Source organism: Carcharodon carcharias, chromosome 23 (assembly GCF_017639515.1).
Source record: "Carcharodon carcharias isolate sCarCar2 chromosome 23, sCarCar2.pri, whole genome shotgun sequence".
NCBI classification, from domain to species: Eukaryota; Metazoa; Chordata; class Chondrichthyes; order Lamniformes; family Lamnidae; genus Carcharodon; species Carcharodon carcharias.
Window position 1 is genome coordinate 9,751,337 of NC_054489.1, and position 17,570 is coordinate 9,768,906.

The following is a 17,570-nucleotide window of genomic DNA, read 5'->3' on the forward strand; positions in this document are numbered from 1 at the left end:
AGACACCGCCTGTCATTTCTGCAGATGACCGAGAACCAGTGTTGCCGGAACTGGCCAGTCACAATTACAGATTTGGCAACACAGGAGGTCGTCCACTGCCAGTGGCTGCGAAAGTGACCATGGCGCTCAATTTCTACGCCAGTGGCTCCTTTCAGGGTTCCACAGGTGGCCTCTGTCCGATATCGTATGCCTCCACCCACAAATGCCTCCATAAGGTCACAGATGCTATCTCTGCGACAGCACACAACTTTGTGCATTTCGCCCGGGACCAGGACAGCCAGAATGCAAGAGTGATTGGATTCGCCCAGATTTCGGGTTTCCCAGAGGTGCAGGGGGTGATTGGCTGCACTCATTTGGCGCTCAGAGCTCCGTTGCAACATGTCAATCGCGAGGGATTCCATTTGTTGAACGTGCAGCTGGTGTGGGACCACCACAAACACATCCTGCAGGTATAAGCACGGTTTCCAGGGAGTGTGCACATCTCTTACATCCTCAGTTGGTCACAGATCCCTGGGGTCTTCCAGGATCCACAGAAGTTGTAGGGATGGCTCCTCGAGGACAAAGGCTACCTCCAGAGGATGTGGCTGATGACTTAGCTTCAGACTGCACTAGGCCGAAGGTATAACGAGGCTCATGCTGCAACTCACAACTTGGTGGAGCAGACCATCGGGATGCCGAAAATGAGGTTCCGGTGCCTGGACCGGTCTGGTGGAGCCCTGCAATACAGTCCGCAGAGGGTGTCACGCATCATTGTCGTCTGTGGCGCCCTTTACAACCTGGCGCTGCAACGCCAGGAGAGGAGCTGGCTGAGGAGGAGCTGGTGGAGCTGGAGGTCTCCTCCAATGAGGAGGACACCAACAGGGATGAGGGTGAGGGGGTCCTCAAAGGCGATGATGACAGGGTTGAGGACTTCACGCTGGCAAGATGAGCCAGGTGCGCCGCAAGGCCCTCAAAGCTGCCAGATTTGTGGAGGATGATGACGACTTGCAGTGAGGAGACACCATAGATCCTCACACCACATCTGTAAATGTTTGACTCCAGTCTGGCTTATGGCAGCACACATACCCTCTGTGAGAATGCTCCTGTCATAGAGACACAGTGGAGGCTCTAAATGTCACTCGATTGCAGGAGGATGATGATGACATGCAGTGAGGACACTCCATAGATCTTCACATGGCCTCTGAGAATGTCTAACTCCTGTCTGGCCAAGTGCAGCTCACTTGTGCCCCGTGATCAGGGTCATATCATAGAGACACAGCCATGAAACTTTAGAAGCATCTGATCCTTTGTCCGTCTTCAGCACCTGAGCCCTTCAGGAGCACAACATCACTGGTCACAGATGCTGAAGAGATGGGGACTAGCCCCACCGTAAAGGTGCTGAGAAGATACAGAGAGAATGAGGGAACTCTGTGCCGCCTGCCCACAACATTCTGGCAGCAATGACCAGCACCATTGAGGTGCAGGCATCCGTAAAATCAGTAACTTTGGTCTGAAGGCTGCACAAAGCACAGGGAAGAGTAGACATCTGAGCGACACAAATACTGCTCATCAGAACAAGGAGCCACAGGCAGGGAGACATTCTTAGGAGTTTATTGACAATAGTGAATAGTATGTACAATTGATTAACACCCGTGCCCAGGCTGAGGCCCTTGACTGAGACACCTGCCTATATCTTGTGCAGAAAGGGTTGACATCTGAGCGACACAAACACTGCTCATCAGAACAAGGAGCCACAGGCAGGGAGACATTCTTGGGAGTTTATTGACAATAGTGAACAGTATGTTTTTTTTATTCATTCACAGGATGTGGGCTTCACTGGCTGGGCCAGCATTTATTGCCCATCCCTAGTTGCCCTTGAGAAGGTGGTGGTGAGCTGTCTTCTTGAGCTGCTGCAGTCCATGTGGTGTAGGTACAGCCACAGTGCTGTTAGGTACAAGTGATTAACATCCGTGCGCAGGTTGTGCAGCCACTACATCTTCTTAACTTTCCTAACCTTGCTCCTATGTCTTGGTGTTCTCTGGCCGTCCACAGCGGAGTTAGAGGCAGCCTGCTGACTGCTAACTTGGTGGGCGTCCTCTAGGGGGCTGCGACATGGAGGGACCCGGCCTGCTTTCAGGGTCCTGCTGTGTGGCAGTGGCACCCTCCTCGGCCTGTGGAGCTGAGGTCACAGGGAGAGGGGATTCGGATGGACCGGTCACTCCCAGAGTCACCTGGATGGATGGGTCCGGGTTGGGGCGGGGTGGAGGGGGGGGGTGGGTTTACACCTGCTGATCCTCCTCCCTAAGGGTGCCTAATGGCCCCTGGTTGGCTCCTTGAAGAGCAGGGGTAGCTGGATTGAGATCGAGCTGCCCAGCACCCCTCTCGTGTTGACACTGCTGGAGGCGTCAGCGATGGAGTTGAGTCCGTGCAGCAGTACAGGAGCAAAGTCCTGGACCAAAATCTCCATGGCGACCACCATCCTGCCAGTGTTGACTCAGTGCGTTAGCACTACCGGCGCTATCACCTCAGCCTGAAGGTGGATGGACTCCTCCATCGTGCCTTGCAATCTGAGGAGTGCAGCGGACATCCCTTCCTGAAGTTCCCGAGCTTGCTTTTGCAGCTCCAGTAACTGTGATATAACTGAGTTCAGAGGATCGTCATCTGACCCAGTCTCAGCAAATTTCTGGCCTTCAGCAGCCCTCACTATACCAGGAACCTGGGAAGTGCCTGTCACTGCCTACTGCAGATCAGACAGTGCGATGTGCTCACCAGATTGTGATCCTGAGGCTACTGTAAAGCTAGGTCCCACAGAGGTGTGTGTCTCTGCACTGGTGGAGGGTGAGGGTGAGCGCTGTGACAGGACTTCAGGGAGGGTGCCTCCAGATTCCTCTTCAGAGGTTTCTTCGGGACTTGATTGGAGGCCCTGGGTCCTGGACTCTGTCGGCTGTTTGGCAGATGTGCCTGCGAAAGCAAGGGGAGATAATTAGTGCATGGCAGTGGCCTGTGAAAGAGGACACATCACTCACAGCATGGTTGTCTGATGGATGTTGCACTGCTGGATCCTCACTTGGTAGAGCAGCGCTGACCTCACAGTCAGCCCAGGACTGGTCCCGGTTATTGCTGATCAGCTGGATGGCTCTGTTTTCAAAGTCCGTGAGGACCTTAATTTTGGGCATTCCTCCACCAGTCTGCAACCTCTCCCTCCTGTTGTGTGCCAGCTTGTCCTGCATGGATAGAGATGGAGAGCAGGATGCCTGGCATGTTTTGGTCCCATGGACGGGATAAGGACAATGAAGGTGTGTGTGAGAGAGTGAATGGTGATGTCCATTGAACAGCCAATGAGTGAGGGCCCTGTGGATGTGTGATGGGTTTGTGAGTGTGTGAGTTGAGAGTGATGAGAAGAGTGACTTACCCCAGAGGAACGGAGGAGATTATTCACCCTCTTGCGGCACTGGGAGGCTGTCCTCTTTTGAAGGGCGTTGGAGCTGACCAGCGCTGCCACCACCTCCCAAGCTGGATTAGTGAGGTTGCTGTCAATCCTGCAGCCAAAGTGGGGGTAGAGGACTTCATGGCGCGCCTCCACTGAGTCCATAACGCACTCGAAGGATGCATCATTGAACCGGGGGGCTGCAGTCTTTTTGCCTTTCGGGGCCATTTCTTCGTGGTCCGGAAGCACTGGGGCGCGTGCACGTAGCTGGACTTTAAACATGGTGCCTGGCGTGATGAAGTGGTGGGGTGATGGCTTGGCGGGTGAAGAAGAGGCTGCCTGCCAAGGAAACAGCGTGTTTCCCGGGAATGCATAATTAATGTGGCGGGTTTGGGACAAAACGGCTTGAAAAGCTGCTATTGTGGTCAGCAGGTCAAATGTCATTTTACTCGCCAGCTACCGCACTGAGTGCAAATCTGGGACGATTCCGTCCAATGACTCTGGACACCATGAAGTCTCATGGCATCAGATCAAACATGGGTAAGGAAATCTCCTGCTGGTTAGCACCTACCAGGAGTCCCTCAGCTGATGAATCAGTACTCCTCCATGTTGAACACTACTTGGAGGAAGCAATGAGGGTGGCAAGGGTACAGAACGTACTCTGGGTGGAGGACTTCAGTGTCCATCATCAAGAGTGTCTCAGTGGCACAGACTGAGCTGGCCGTCCATAGCTGCTAAACTGGGTCTGCGACAGGCAGTGAGAGAACCAGCAAGAGGGAAAAACCTACTTGATCTCGTCCTTACCAATCTACCAGTCGCAGATGCATCTGTTCTTGACGGTATCGGTAGGAGTGACCACTGCACAGTCCTTGTGGAGACAAAGTCCCATCTCAACATTGAGGATACCCTCTATCGTATTGTGCGGCACTAACACTGTGTTAAATGGGATAGATTTAGAACAGATCCAGCAACTCAAAACTGAGCATCCATGAGGTGCTGTGGGCCATCAGCAGCAGCTGAAGTGTACTCAACCACAATCTGTAACATCATGGCCTGACATACCCCCAACTCTACCATTACCATGAAGCCTGGTTCAGTGAAGAGTGCAGGAGGGCATGCCAGGAACAGCACTAGGCATACCTAAAAATGAGGTGTTAACCTGGTGAAGCTACAACGCAGGACTACTTGCGTGCCAAACAGCAGAAGCAGCAAGTGATAGACAGAGCTAAGCAATCCCACAAACATAGGCTTGGTAAAACAGGCCACCTCCTTCCTAAGGAAACTGGAGCATGAGATGTGCCCTTTTCCACTGTCAACACATTGGCAGAACAAATAAAAATGGGTCTGCTCTTTATGTCTATGCACCTATGTGCAAACACACACTGGGGAGGGGGCTGAGAAACTTAAACTGCAACTTTACATGCTTGCAACCCAATTTTTTTTTAAAAAAGCAATTTTATTTTGCTAAATTTAAATTTTTTTTTCACAGTACATGGGTGTTGCTGGTAAGGCCAGCATTTTTAATGCCCATCCCTAATTGCCCTTAAGAAGATGGTGATGAGCTGCCTTCTTGAACCACTGCAGTCCATGTGGTGTAGGGACACCCACAGTGCTGTTTGGGATGGAATTCTTAATGAGCAGTTCTCTGCTTTATAAAATAAAAGTCTAGAAAGAGCCTTATGTAAGCTGCACTGGCTAAATACAAACACTGAGTGCAGTAATTAAAGACAGGACAGCATCAGGTTCACCAGCAACAGAAGTGAGTGACTCATCTCCTGACTCCCCAAAGCCTTTTCACCATCTATCAGGCAATGTCAGGAGTGTGATGGAATACTCCCTGAATGGGTGAAGCTCCAGCAACACTCATGAAGCTCAACACCATACAGGCCAAAACAGCCGACTTGATTGGCACCCCATCCACCACTTTAAGCACCCAGTCTCTTCCAGCAATAGTGCAATGGGGCTGCAGTGTGTACCATGTACAAGATTGGCACATTGCAGCAACTCACCAAGTGTGACAGCACCTCCCAAGCCAGCAACTTCTGTCACTCAGGAGGACAAAGACAACAGATCATGGGAACACCATCACCTTCAAATTCTGCTCCAAGTCACTCACCATCCTGACTTGGAAATATATCGCCGCCGTTCCTTCACTGTCACTGGGTCGAGATCCTGGAATTCCCTACCTAGCAGCACTGTGGGTGTACCTACACTACTCCGATGGAGAAATGGCTCACCATCACCTTCTCAAGGGCAGTTGGGGATGGGCAGTAAATGTTGGCCTTGTCAGCAACACCCACATCCCGTAAGTAAAGAATAAAAACCAATCCAAGTTTGGGAAAGAAAGCAAGATCCATTCCCATCTGAAAAATGAGGAGAAAGAGGTAGATTTAACTTCCAGTCTTTGCAGCCTGTGACAGGAGCAAGTATCATAAGTAGGAGTGCAAAGATCAGTGTTTCTTACACAATGGCCTGTCTTTTTACTGACTAGGAGCCCTGTTCATACAATCACAGTATGATACAACACAGAACGAGGCCATTCAGCCTGTCATAAGTGTGCCAGCTCTAAAGAGCTAACCTATTAGCCCCAGTCTCCCCCACTCTTTACCTATCACCTTGCAGATTTCTCCTTTTCGAATATATATATCCAATTCCCTTTTGAAAGTTAGTTCAGGATCTGCTTCTACTGCCCTTTCAGGTAGTGCATTCTGCAGATAGCAATAACAGTTCATTATTTAAACAAAACTTCACCTCATCTCTCATCTGCTTCCTTTGCTGCTTATCTCAAATCCATTACCTTTGATTACTGACCCACCCGCCAGTGGAAACAGTTTCTCTAACTCCAAGTGACACTGAACACTTACCCTCGTCCTTCCGATGAAAAATCACTTTTGTGTCATCTAGGGGAAAGAGAAAAATGAGATTAGTGAGGCTTTCATCTTTATTGATGAAAGATAATAAGCTCAGATTTATGCGATGACAGCTGTGGCTTTTCCTTTTGCAATATCTTAATATATATTCTTATTAATAAATCTGGCTGCCATTTTTAATCGCTTTGCTTTGAATCTGATTTCTTCTCTTATCTTGTTTTTTTTTCCCTTTTCTGTCCAACCCTCTGAATTCCCATTGCACTTGCAATGGTTTCCATGTTTTCCCTGGATAATGAACCTTCCTTTTTGTCCAAGTTGAAATGATCTTGTTCAAGGGTAATGGGTTCATTGATTACAAGCATTACATCAAATGTAAGATGGCTGACAGCGCTACTTTCAAATGTATCCATTTTGCACAATGAAGACAACCAATAAATGTATTGAGAATCATGGAAGATGTTCCTTAGTACATAGAACATGCAGGCAGCCTATCCAAACAATCCTGAAGTAGAGAAAAACAATGGGCCTAACAAAGAGTCAAACCCACTTTCATCATTCCCACAGGGAGAGATAAAAGGACACTTTCATGATCGTCACATTACAGCATCACTAGGGTTACGAACTCTGATCGAACGTCTTCCAGGAGATTTCATCACACGATCTCCCAGCCCACAACCCTGCTGCTGGTCACCGTCTTCTGAAGGCCAATTGCAAAGCAAACTGATTCGTCCTTATTCAATTGGACATTTCTTGACTGTCAGTCAATTTTAATTCTGCGTCCAAAGCGTTTGTTATGACTAGAAAGCTACGGAGTTGAAAGAAAACAATAAACACACACCATCTCTTTCAAAACTCCTACGATTTCTCTCTTGGATTTGCTTGCAGCAGATGTACCTTTAATTTCTGGAGACTTCAGGCCAGTCCTAGAAGGTTGGCAACTCTAAGGGCCATCATAGTTTTCTAGAAAAATCTATTATGTGTTATGGAGATACTTGAAGTAAGCTAAATTTTGGCTTTGTGGGTGGAAAACATGAGCTGGGACTGTTTCTGTCTCACGTTCTCAGGGGGGAACAGTCACCCGCTGGAATTTTAATTGGGCTACCACTTAGTTGGCATGGAGACAGGTTTCTTGTCCAATTTTTTTAAAAATTCATTCATGGGGTGTGGGCATTGTTGGCTAGGCCAGCATTTATTATCCATCTGTAATTGCCCTTGAGAAGGTGGTGGTGAGCTGCCTTCTTGAACCGCTGCAGTCCCTGTGGTGTAGGAGCTCCCACAGTGCTGCTTGGGAGGGAGTTCCAGGATTTTGACCCAGCGACAGTGCGGGGACAACGATATGTTTCCAAGTCAGGATGGTGAGCGGCTTGGAGGGTGCTGTGGGGTTGCCGAGTTGTAATATTAACGATAGAGTTGATCCACAGACGCTTCTTAGGCGGAAACACTGGGGAGAATTTTTAGCTCACCGCTGACAATTAAAAGGCTAATTAAGGCCATTAAAAAGGTAATTAAGATAAATTTTTCATTGCCCATCACGGTTGAGGGGCTACCAGTGGGAAGGGTCCCCGCCCACCTGCTCCTGCCAAGCCTGCCCGACGAGGGAAAATCCCTCCCCATTAAGTTTATTTACAATATACTCAGCAGCAACTATACGTGTGCTTTCAACTCTAACTCCAACTCTACATCGACTGCTGAGGTAGCCCACACTACCTATTGATTACTACGGATCATGTGATCTTCCTTAACAAGCATTACTCTTAAAGGTACATTGCATACTAAATAAAATCATAATTACTACAGAGGGGAACTTTCAGGTGGTGGTGCTCCCATGTATCTGCTGCCCTTGTCCTTCTAGATGGCAGTGGGCATGGTGCTGAACACTGTGCAATCATCAGCGTGACCTTATGATGGAGGGAAGGTCATTGATGAAGCAGTCTAGACAGCTACCCAGCCCCACAGTCTGACAGCCACCCACACACACTCCCACAGTCTAGACAGCCACACAGCTGCACTCCAACTGTCTGACAGCCACCACCCCCACTCCCACAGTCTAGACAGCTACCCACTACCACAGCCTAGACAGCCACCCACCCACACAGCCTGACAGCCACCCACCCACATTCCCACAGTCCAGACAGCCATCCATCCCCACTACCACAGTCTAGACGGCCACCCACCCACACAGCCTGACAGCCACCCACCCACATTCCCACAGTCCAGACAGCCATCCATCCCCACTACCACAGTCTAGACAGCCACCCAGTCCTACAGTCTAGACAGCTACCCACCCGCTGCCCCAGCCCTACAGTTCCCCACACTTAAATGTCCCCTATCTTCCGCCCCGAAAGTTGGTCATCCTGATGTGGGGGGGGGGGGGGGGGCGTTGGTGGTGGTGGTTGGTTGAGCAAATAGACAACACCAACACTTACAGCTGACTACAATATATTGGGGTCGATCCTGTCTTTGTGCAATGTGTAGAATAGGTGATGGTAAGCTTCCTTTTTTTGGGAAAATGTAACTTTCCAAACTTTTTGTGGACCGTCCCAATATTCGCTTTAAGAGTCATGGCGTGGATCACTCTGAGTGCTGGTACAACTGGGCAGACCTTGTGCAAGCTCCTCCCATTTCTAACCATATTTGGCAAATGGGGTTGCATTCATATAGCGCCGGACCCGGAAGGAAGGCTTGCATTATGGAGATGCTGAGCCATGCTGCTTCCCCAACTCTTGCATACACTGGATTGGTTCTAGAATGGGTGATAGTAAGTTGAATTTTACTGCATTTCATTGGTTTTGGATGAGATTCTAGCTCACCTTAAACAGGTGAAACTACAGCAACAGGAAGATTCCACTGACTGTTGTGTGTACTGACATGGTGAATGTGTTTGTGATTTTTTTGAGTCCGATGCTTTCTAGAAAAATTGTAAGCACACCCTCAGAATGATGTCATAACAAAGAGTGACTAGAGGAGTTATTAACTAATGGCTTTTCCATTCGTCGCTAATCTATTCTGACAATCTAAGAGTGAGCTGTAGCTCAGTTGGCAGCACTCTCGCCTCTGAATCACCAGATCCCAATCCTACTCCAGGGCTTGAATGCAAAAATCAAAGCTAACATTCAAGTGCAATACTGAGGGAGTGCTGCACTGCCGGAGATGTCGACCTTCTGATGAGATGTTAAACCGAGGCCCCGCTTGTCTGAATGGTTGGCTGTAAAAGATTCCGTGGCACTATGTTGAAGAAGAGCAGTGGGGTTACACCCTGGTGTCCTCTTCAATTTGCATCTCTCAATCAGCATCACAAAAACAGATTAGGTGGCCACTTATCACATTGTTGTCTGTGGGAGCTTGCTGTGCTACCATGTTGCCTGCAGCAATAATGACCCTTCAAAAAGTACTTCACTGGCTGTCAAGTGCTTCTGAGATGTCCAGTGGTCGTGGAGAGGGTGATATAAATGCAAGTTTTTCTTTTCTTTCCAATTTCACCATTTAACACAAACCTCCAGCGAATGACATTTATAAATATGATGTTAACATTTCAGGTCAATGACCTTCCTTCAGAGAAGATGACCTGAAATATTAATTCTGTTCTCTCCGCAGACACTGCCAAACCTGCTGAGTATTTCCGTCATTTTCTGTTTTATTTCAGACCAGAGGCACCCACAGTATTTTCCTTTAAGTTATAGACATAGTTCATTTTTGGGGGAGGTGAGGTCAGTTGCAGGGTGTGCTTTTGTTAACACAAATTAAAAAGCACATGTGCTTTCAATTTGTCTTTGTTGAAACAGCAACAGATGTGGGAGGCTATTTTTATGAGTTACATATTAGGTGAAGACAATTTCAACATTGTACACTTCAGCTCAAACAGACTTCAGTTAGCACACGTGTATGTCATATTACAGCTTCAGGCTACAACTACTGTAATGTTAACTTATACAATGAAGACACTTGGGAAAAAAAAACATTTGTATGCTTCCTGTTGTCAACATTTAATTGGTGTGAATTGAAGCAAATCTTGCAAAGTTTAGGCTCTGATATACTGTATTGATTTATGAGGCGAAAATGGAAGTTACAGAAGTGTTTAATGATCTGTGAGTTTGGGTCCTTAAAACAGTTATGATTGAAGATTAATGTTTGAAATAGCCTAAGGGTAGTGTGGCAGGAGTGTTGCGTTACTGACAGAGGAAATTACTTTAACAAAGCCAGCATTTTTTTCTCTAATCATTTGCTAATTATTTCCATTATATTTGCATACATTTCATAAAATACTCAAATCCATTTCCTACACACTTCATTACTGCGCATCAGCTACAGCTGAAGTATTGGATTCACAGAATCATGGAATCTTACTGCACTGATAGAGGCCATTCAGTCCATCATGTCTGTGCCAGCCCTGAAAGAGTAGCCGATTCATCCCACTCTGCTTCTGTTTATCCATAGCTCTGCAATTTTTGTCCCTTTTCAAGAATTTATTCAATTTCCTTTTGGAAATTACTATTGAATCTGCTCCCACTGGCAGTACACCATGAGGACAAAGCAGCCTGATTGATTGGCACCCCACCCACCACCTTCAACATCCATTCCCTGCACCACCGATGCACTGTGGCAGCACTATGTACCATCTACAAGATGCTGAGCAGCAACTCACCAAGACTCCGTCGACAGAGCCTTCCAAACCCGCGACCTCTACCACCTCGGAGGCATGTGAACACCACCACTTGTGGGTTCCCCTCCAAGCCACAAACCATCCTGTCTTGGAAATATATCGCTGTTCCTTTACCGTCGCTGGGTCAAAATCCTGGAACACCCTCCCCTAACAGCATTGTGGGTGTACTTACACCGCTTGGACTGCAGCGGTTCAAGAAGACAGCTCACCACCACCTTCTCAAGGGCAATTAGAGATGGGCAATAAAAGCTGGTGAAGCCAGCGATGCCTACACCATGTGAAAGAATAAACTTTTTAAAATGCCAGATCACATGCCTAAAAAAATTCTCTTCTCTGGTTCTTCTGGCAATTATCTTAAATCTATGCCCTTTGGTTACCAATACTCCTGAACAGTGGAAACGGTTTACCAAATCTTATCAAAATTCCTCATTTCATTTTACCGACACAGTTTGGGACTAAAAGTCTCAACCCTCCACTTTCCAACAAATGGTTGGTCTGGGTAATTTACTATCAATTCTTAAAATTTATTCTTTCATGGGATGTGGGCGTCGCTGGCTAGGCCAGCATTTGTTGCCCATCCTGAATTGCCCCTTGAGAAGAGGGGTGGTGCGCTGCCACCAAATATTCAACTATCTCCATTTCACTACTAAGTTTGCAGGATGACCTGCTTTAGCGTTACAATGAAAAAATTGGTTTACCAGGATTCGTAATTCCCACTCGAATTAAGATAAGTCCAAATAGCTAGGCTGTGTCACAGTGGCATAAATGTTCAAACTTTAATATTCCTGGGAGTGTAGATGGAGAATCCTGGATTGTCCTAACTCCTCTTTATGTGACCAAACACATCTTCTCTTCACCCCCCCAGCGGCATTCCGTAGGGGTCGTTCCCTCCGGGACACCCTGGTCCGCTTCTCCATCACCCCCTACTCCTCAACCCCCACCTATGGCACCTCCCCATTCCCACTCAAAAGATGCAACATCTGCCCCTTCACTTCCTCTCTCCTCACCGACCAAGGGCCCAAACACTCCTTTCAAGTGAAGCAGCATTTCACTTGCATTTCCCCCAACTTAGTCTGCTGCATTCGTTGCTCCCAATGTGGTCTCCTCTACATTGGAGAGACCAAACGTAAACTGGGCGACCGCTTTGCAGAACACCTGCAGTCTGTATGCAAGAATGACCCAAACCTCCCTGTCGCTTGCCATTTTAATACTCCACCCTGCTCTACTGCCCACTTGTCTGTCCTTGGCTTGCTGCATTGTTCCATTGAAGCCCAATGCAAACTGGAGGAACAGCACCTCATCTTCCGACTAGGCACTTTACAGCCTTCCGGACTGAATATTGAATTCAACAATTTTAGATCTTGAACTCCCTCCTCCATCCCCACCCCCTTTCTGTTTCTTCCCCCTTCCTTTCGTTTTTTCCAATAATTTATATAGATTTTTCTTTTCCCACCTATTTCCATTATTTTTAAATCTTTTATGCCCTGCTAGTCTTTCCACCCCACCCCCACTAGAGCTGTACCTTGGGTGCCCCACCATCCATTCTTAATTAGCACATTCGTTTAGATAATATTAGCACCCTCAACACCTCTGTGTTCTTTTGTCTGGGACATCTTTTGATTATCTGCTCCTATCACTGCTTGCTTGTCCCTACAACCACACCACCCCCCCCCCCCCCAACCCCCCACTTCTCTCCCCACCCTAAACCAGCTTATATTTCACCCCTCTCCTTGGATTCACTCAGTTCTGTCAAAGGGTCATGAGGACTCGAAACGTCAACTCTTTTCTTCTCCGCCGATGCTGCCAGACCTGCTGAGTTTTTCCAGGTAATTCTGTTTTTGTTTTTTTATTTTTTTTCCTCTTTATGTGCTGCTGTTGTATAAAGCTCTGTGTCAGGAGCACTAATGCTGACAATTTATCCTGTAATTTGATAATTACGATAAATTTTGAGAGTCAGCAATTTTCTTGTCAGTGGTGCAGAGACTTGCAAAATACACCTTTAATTGTATACTTTATGCACAGTACAACAATTAACAAATATCAAGGCTAAAGATGTCAGTAAGGACAAGAAATAATGCATGAGAATGGGTTATTTGATTCATCAAGCACAATGCTTCCATAAACCATGTACGGTCTCCACCATACTCAGTTACTCTCCTGAGGGATAATTAGTGTAAATATTTCTCAAAGATAATCAAGCAAAATTCTGGAATATTTATCTATCTTCACATCTTTGTTATAATTATGGGTTCTATGTTATAATTAACGCCATGGCTTCTATTAATTATTCTGAGAGAGGGCAAACATTTTTTAAACAAGCCTTATACATTTGGTTTCCACTCCTGTCAAGTTGCAAAGCCAAGGACAAGAATTTGCAATTTCAGAGCTTTAAACCTGCAATGGTTCCTTTAAATTCTCTTTACCCTTCAATAAAATCCGAACAGCGAGGGGAAGAAAATCAAAGCAATTAAAATAAGTATACTGCTCCAGTTATTGCACCAGAGCGAGAGTTAACAAAACCCTATAATTGATGACTCATAACAGATTATCGATCAGAGAAAATACTCCACCTGCGAACTGGCATCAGTGAAAAGCTGCCCTAGCACCCGACCTCAATTCACCTCAACTGATGTAGATGGTTCAAAATGGCAGAAGGCAGGGAGATGGTAGCGTAAGTGGTTTGTCTCCAGACTAGTAATCCAGAGGCCCCGGCTAATGCTCTGGGGATATGGTTTTGAATCCCACCACGGTAGCTGGTGGAATTTGAATTGAATTGATAAAATCTGGAATAAAAAGCTAGCCTCAGTAATGGTGACCATGAAACTATCATCAATCATTGTAAAAACCCATCTGGTTCACTAATGTCTTTTGGGAAAGGACTGCCTTTCTTATCCAGTCTGGCCTACATGTGATTCCAGACCCCAGGCAATGCGGTTGACTCTTACTTGCTCTCTGAAATGGCCCAGCAAGCCACTCAGTTCAAGGGCAATTAGGGATGGGAAACAAAAACTGGCCTTGACTGCAACGCTCAAATCCCATCAAAGAATAAGAGGGGGGCAGGTGCAGGTTGGTTCGGTCAGTTGGCTAGGTGGCTGGAGTGTGATGTAGAAAGACGCCAATGGCACGGATTCAACCTCTGTACCGGTTGTGATATTTCATGGAGGCTTTGCTTTGCCCCACGCTTGTGGAGTTTCAGTACTCTGTACTCCTTCAAGCTACAAGTTGCCAAAACTTTGGCTGCCTTATGAGGAAAGGTTGTATCCACTGGAGCTTAGAAGAGAAGGAGGCGGCTTGATTGAAAGGCATAAGATCCTGAGAGGTCTTGACAGGGTGGATGTGAAAAGGATGTTTCATCTTGTGGGGGAGTCTAGTACTAGGGGCCGCTGTTTAAAAATAAATGCGGACTGGGTGACCACTTTGTGGAACACCTTCGCTCAGTCTGCAAGCATGACCCCAACCTTCCTATCGCTTGCCATTTCAATTCACCATCTTAATCTCATGCCCACATGTCCCTTTAGGACAGCAATGAGGAAAATTATTTTCTCTTAGAGGGTCGTGAGTCTTTGGAACTCTGTTCCTCAAAAGGCAATGGGATCAGAGTATTTGAATATCTAAGCAGAAGTAGACAGGTTCTTGATAAGCAAGAGGGTGAAAGGTTATTGGGAGTACGCAGGAATGTGGAGTTGAGGTTACAATCAGGTCAGTCACGATCTTATTGAATGGCGAGCAGGTGCTAATAGTGACTTAAAGGTTGGATAGTAGAAGGTGTTAATAGCAGAACAAGGGTCAGTGCTCTCTGAATGCAAAACCTAAGAACAAGTTACAAGGGGCCCTGTAGGGGGAGGGGATCGGGGAAAAAAATGATCAAAATGGAGGAGAGAGTTCATGGTCTGAAGTTGTTGAACTCAATGTTAAGTCCGGAAGGCTATAAAGTGCCTAATCAGAAGATGAGATGCTGTTCCTCCAGTTTGTGTTGGGCTTCACTGGAACATTGCAGCAGGCCAAGGATGGACATGTGGGCATGAGATTAAGATGGTGAATTGAAATGGCAGGCGATAGGAAGGGTGGGGTCATGCTTGCAGACTGACCGAAGGTGTTCCGCAAAGTGGTCACCCAGTCCGCATTTAGTCTCCCCGGTGTAGAGGAGACTGCATTGTGAGCAGCGAATACAGTAGACCAAATTGAAAGAGGTGCTTCACCTGAAAGGTGTGTTTGGGGCCTTGGCCGGTGAGGAGGGAGGAGGTAAGGGGGCAGGTGTTACATCTTCTGTGATTGTATGGGAAGGTGCCATGGGAAAGGGATGAGGCATTTAGGGTGATGGATGAATGGACCAGAGTGTCTTGGAGGGTACAAGCCCTATGGAATGCTGACAGGGGTGGGTGGTGAGGGGAAGGTGTGCTTGGTGGTGGCATCATGCTGGAGTTGGCAGAAATGGTGGAGGATGATCCTTTGAATGTGGTGGCTGGTGGGTGATAAGTGAGGGCAAGGGGAACCCTAGCATGGTTCTGGGAAGGAGGGGAAGGGGTTAGGGTAGAAGTGTGGGAGATGGGTTGGGCACACTTGAGGGCCCTGTTAATCACCGTGGGTGGTAAACCTCGGTTAAGGAAGAAGGAAGACATGTCAGAGGTGCCGTTTTGGAAAGTGGCATCAACGGAACAGATGCGACAGAGACAAAGGAACTGAGAGAATGGAATGGAGTCCTTACAGGAAGCAGGATGTGAGGAGCTGTAGTCAAGGTAGCTGTGGGAGTCAGTGGGGCTTGTAATGAATATTGGTAGACAGTCTACCACCAGAAATAGAGACAGACAAGTCAAGGAAGGGAAGGGAAATGTCAGAGGTGGACCATGTAAAGGTGAGACGAGGGCATGACACAGCACTGCTGCAGTCATCAATGTACCACAAAAGAGTTGTGGGAGGGGGCCAGAGTAAGACTGGAACAAGGAATATTCCACATACCCAACAAAATGACAGGTGTAACCGGGGCCCACGCAGGTATCCATAGCCACACCTTTTACTTGGAGGAAGTGAGACAAGTTAAAGGAGAAATTGTTCAGTGTGAGAACAAGTTCAGCCAGGCGACGGAGAATGGTGGTGCTTGGGAATTGTTCGGGCCTCTGTTCAAGGAAGAAGCGGAGAGCCCTCAGACCATCCTGGTGGGAGATGGAGGTGTAGAGAGATTGGACCCATTGTGAAGAGCAGGCTGTTAGGGCCAGGGAACTGGAAGTTGTTGATATAACATAGGGCATCAGAGGGATACAAATGTAGGTGGGTTGCATTTTGGTGACTCCCTCACTTTAAACAGCCTTAGTTAGGCCATGATTGGGACATTAAAGGGGTCATTATACAAACCGAAACACCCACCTTGGAGTTGTCCCCAGCGGGTGAGCCTATCAGGAATTTGCACATATTGTCTATATGATTTCCCAGGAAAAGGGGAAATGGTGACGTGGTGGTAATGTCACTGGGCTAATAATCCAGAGGCCCAGGTTAATAGTCTAGAGACATGGGTTCAAATCCCACCATGGCAGCTGGTGGAATTTAAATTCAATTGATTAATAATTCTCAAATTGAAAGCTAATCTGTCACCAGTAATGGTGATCATGACAACTAGCATCAATTGTTATAAAAACCCATTGGGTTCACTAATGTCCTTTAGGGAAGGAAATCTACCATCCTTACCTGGTCTGGCCTACCTGTTACTCCAGACCCATGGCCTAGCAAGCCACTCTGTTCAAGGACAATCAAGGATGGGCAACAAATGCTCACCTTGTCGGTGACGCCCACATTGCATGAAAGAATTAAAAAAAAAAGAATGGGTCTGGATCCCAGGAATACACTGCCAACCAGCAAAGCTCCGAGGCAGCAGCATGAAATCCGTAAATCACCTTTTCTTTTTTATATCATGGGGAGCATGCAGCAGTTACATTTGCAGGCATTAATTGTTAAGGCAGCGTCAAAGTTAAAGCTTGTTGCTAGAGAGGTGCGGAGGACATGGCCACTGCTTTCTCCCCAACCTCTTCACAAAGCTCTTTGGTTCAGTTTGGTCTTTCAGCCACTCCCCTTTCTGACTAGCGATGTTCGGGATCTCAGCCACAGGCACAAAAACACACTGCGGCATTTTGTGGGATTCATGAGTTTTCAATATTTGATTTATATTCCTTTTTCAACACTCCTACTGAGCACTGTTGCCCCTGGCTGTGCACATTGAGTTATACAGGGAGCTTTCCTTTTAATACATTTCCTTCAACAGACCAACTTCAGAAGGACCACACAGCAGGTCAGGTAATTTCATTTGAATCCATCTGTTCGGAGTTATGTGCAATCCCTGGTATAAATGGGTTAGCGAAATAACAGACTGATCTGTTTACCTTCTGTTGCGAGGCTGCTTGAGACCAGCATTGATGTGGTGGTGACGTCACTTTCCAATGAATTTAGAAGGGTTGCTGTTGAGGAAATGTCTGGAAAATGTTCTGGAGAGTCCTCGCAGAGCTCGCCACTGTGCTGGAACATTCCAAAGAAAATTACGAAAGCATTAAAAGCATGGAATGGAGTGAATGTCCAATAGTTGTTTTCTCTTAAGAGGCTGCTGTTGTGCTTTTATAATGATATAAAGGCACTATTCACTCAAGGGATT

The 17,570-nt window shown here is 47.0% G+C and overlaps 1 protein-coding gene across 1 annotated transcript in view; it reads right to left on the reverse strand.

The window, feature by feature from the left end:
- Positions 1 to 17,570, reverse strand: part of LOC121269078 (plexin domain-containing protein 1-like) — a 268,532-nt gene that overhangs the window by 57,503 nt on the left and 193,459 nt on the right. Inside the window, exons 11-12 of the mRNA XM_041173524.1 lie at positions 17,305 to 17,437; positions 6,271 to 6,306 (exon numbers count right to left, since the gene is read on the reverse strand). Of these exons, the coding sequence (XP_041029458.1) occupies positions 6,271 to 6,306; positions 17,305 to 17,437 (169 nt within the window). The remainder of the gene's footprint in view (positions 1 to 6,270; positions 6,307 to 17,304; positions 17,438 to 17,570) is intronic.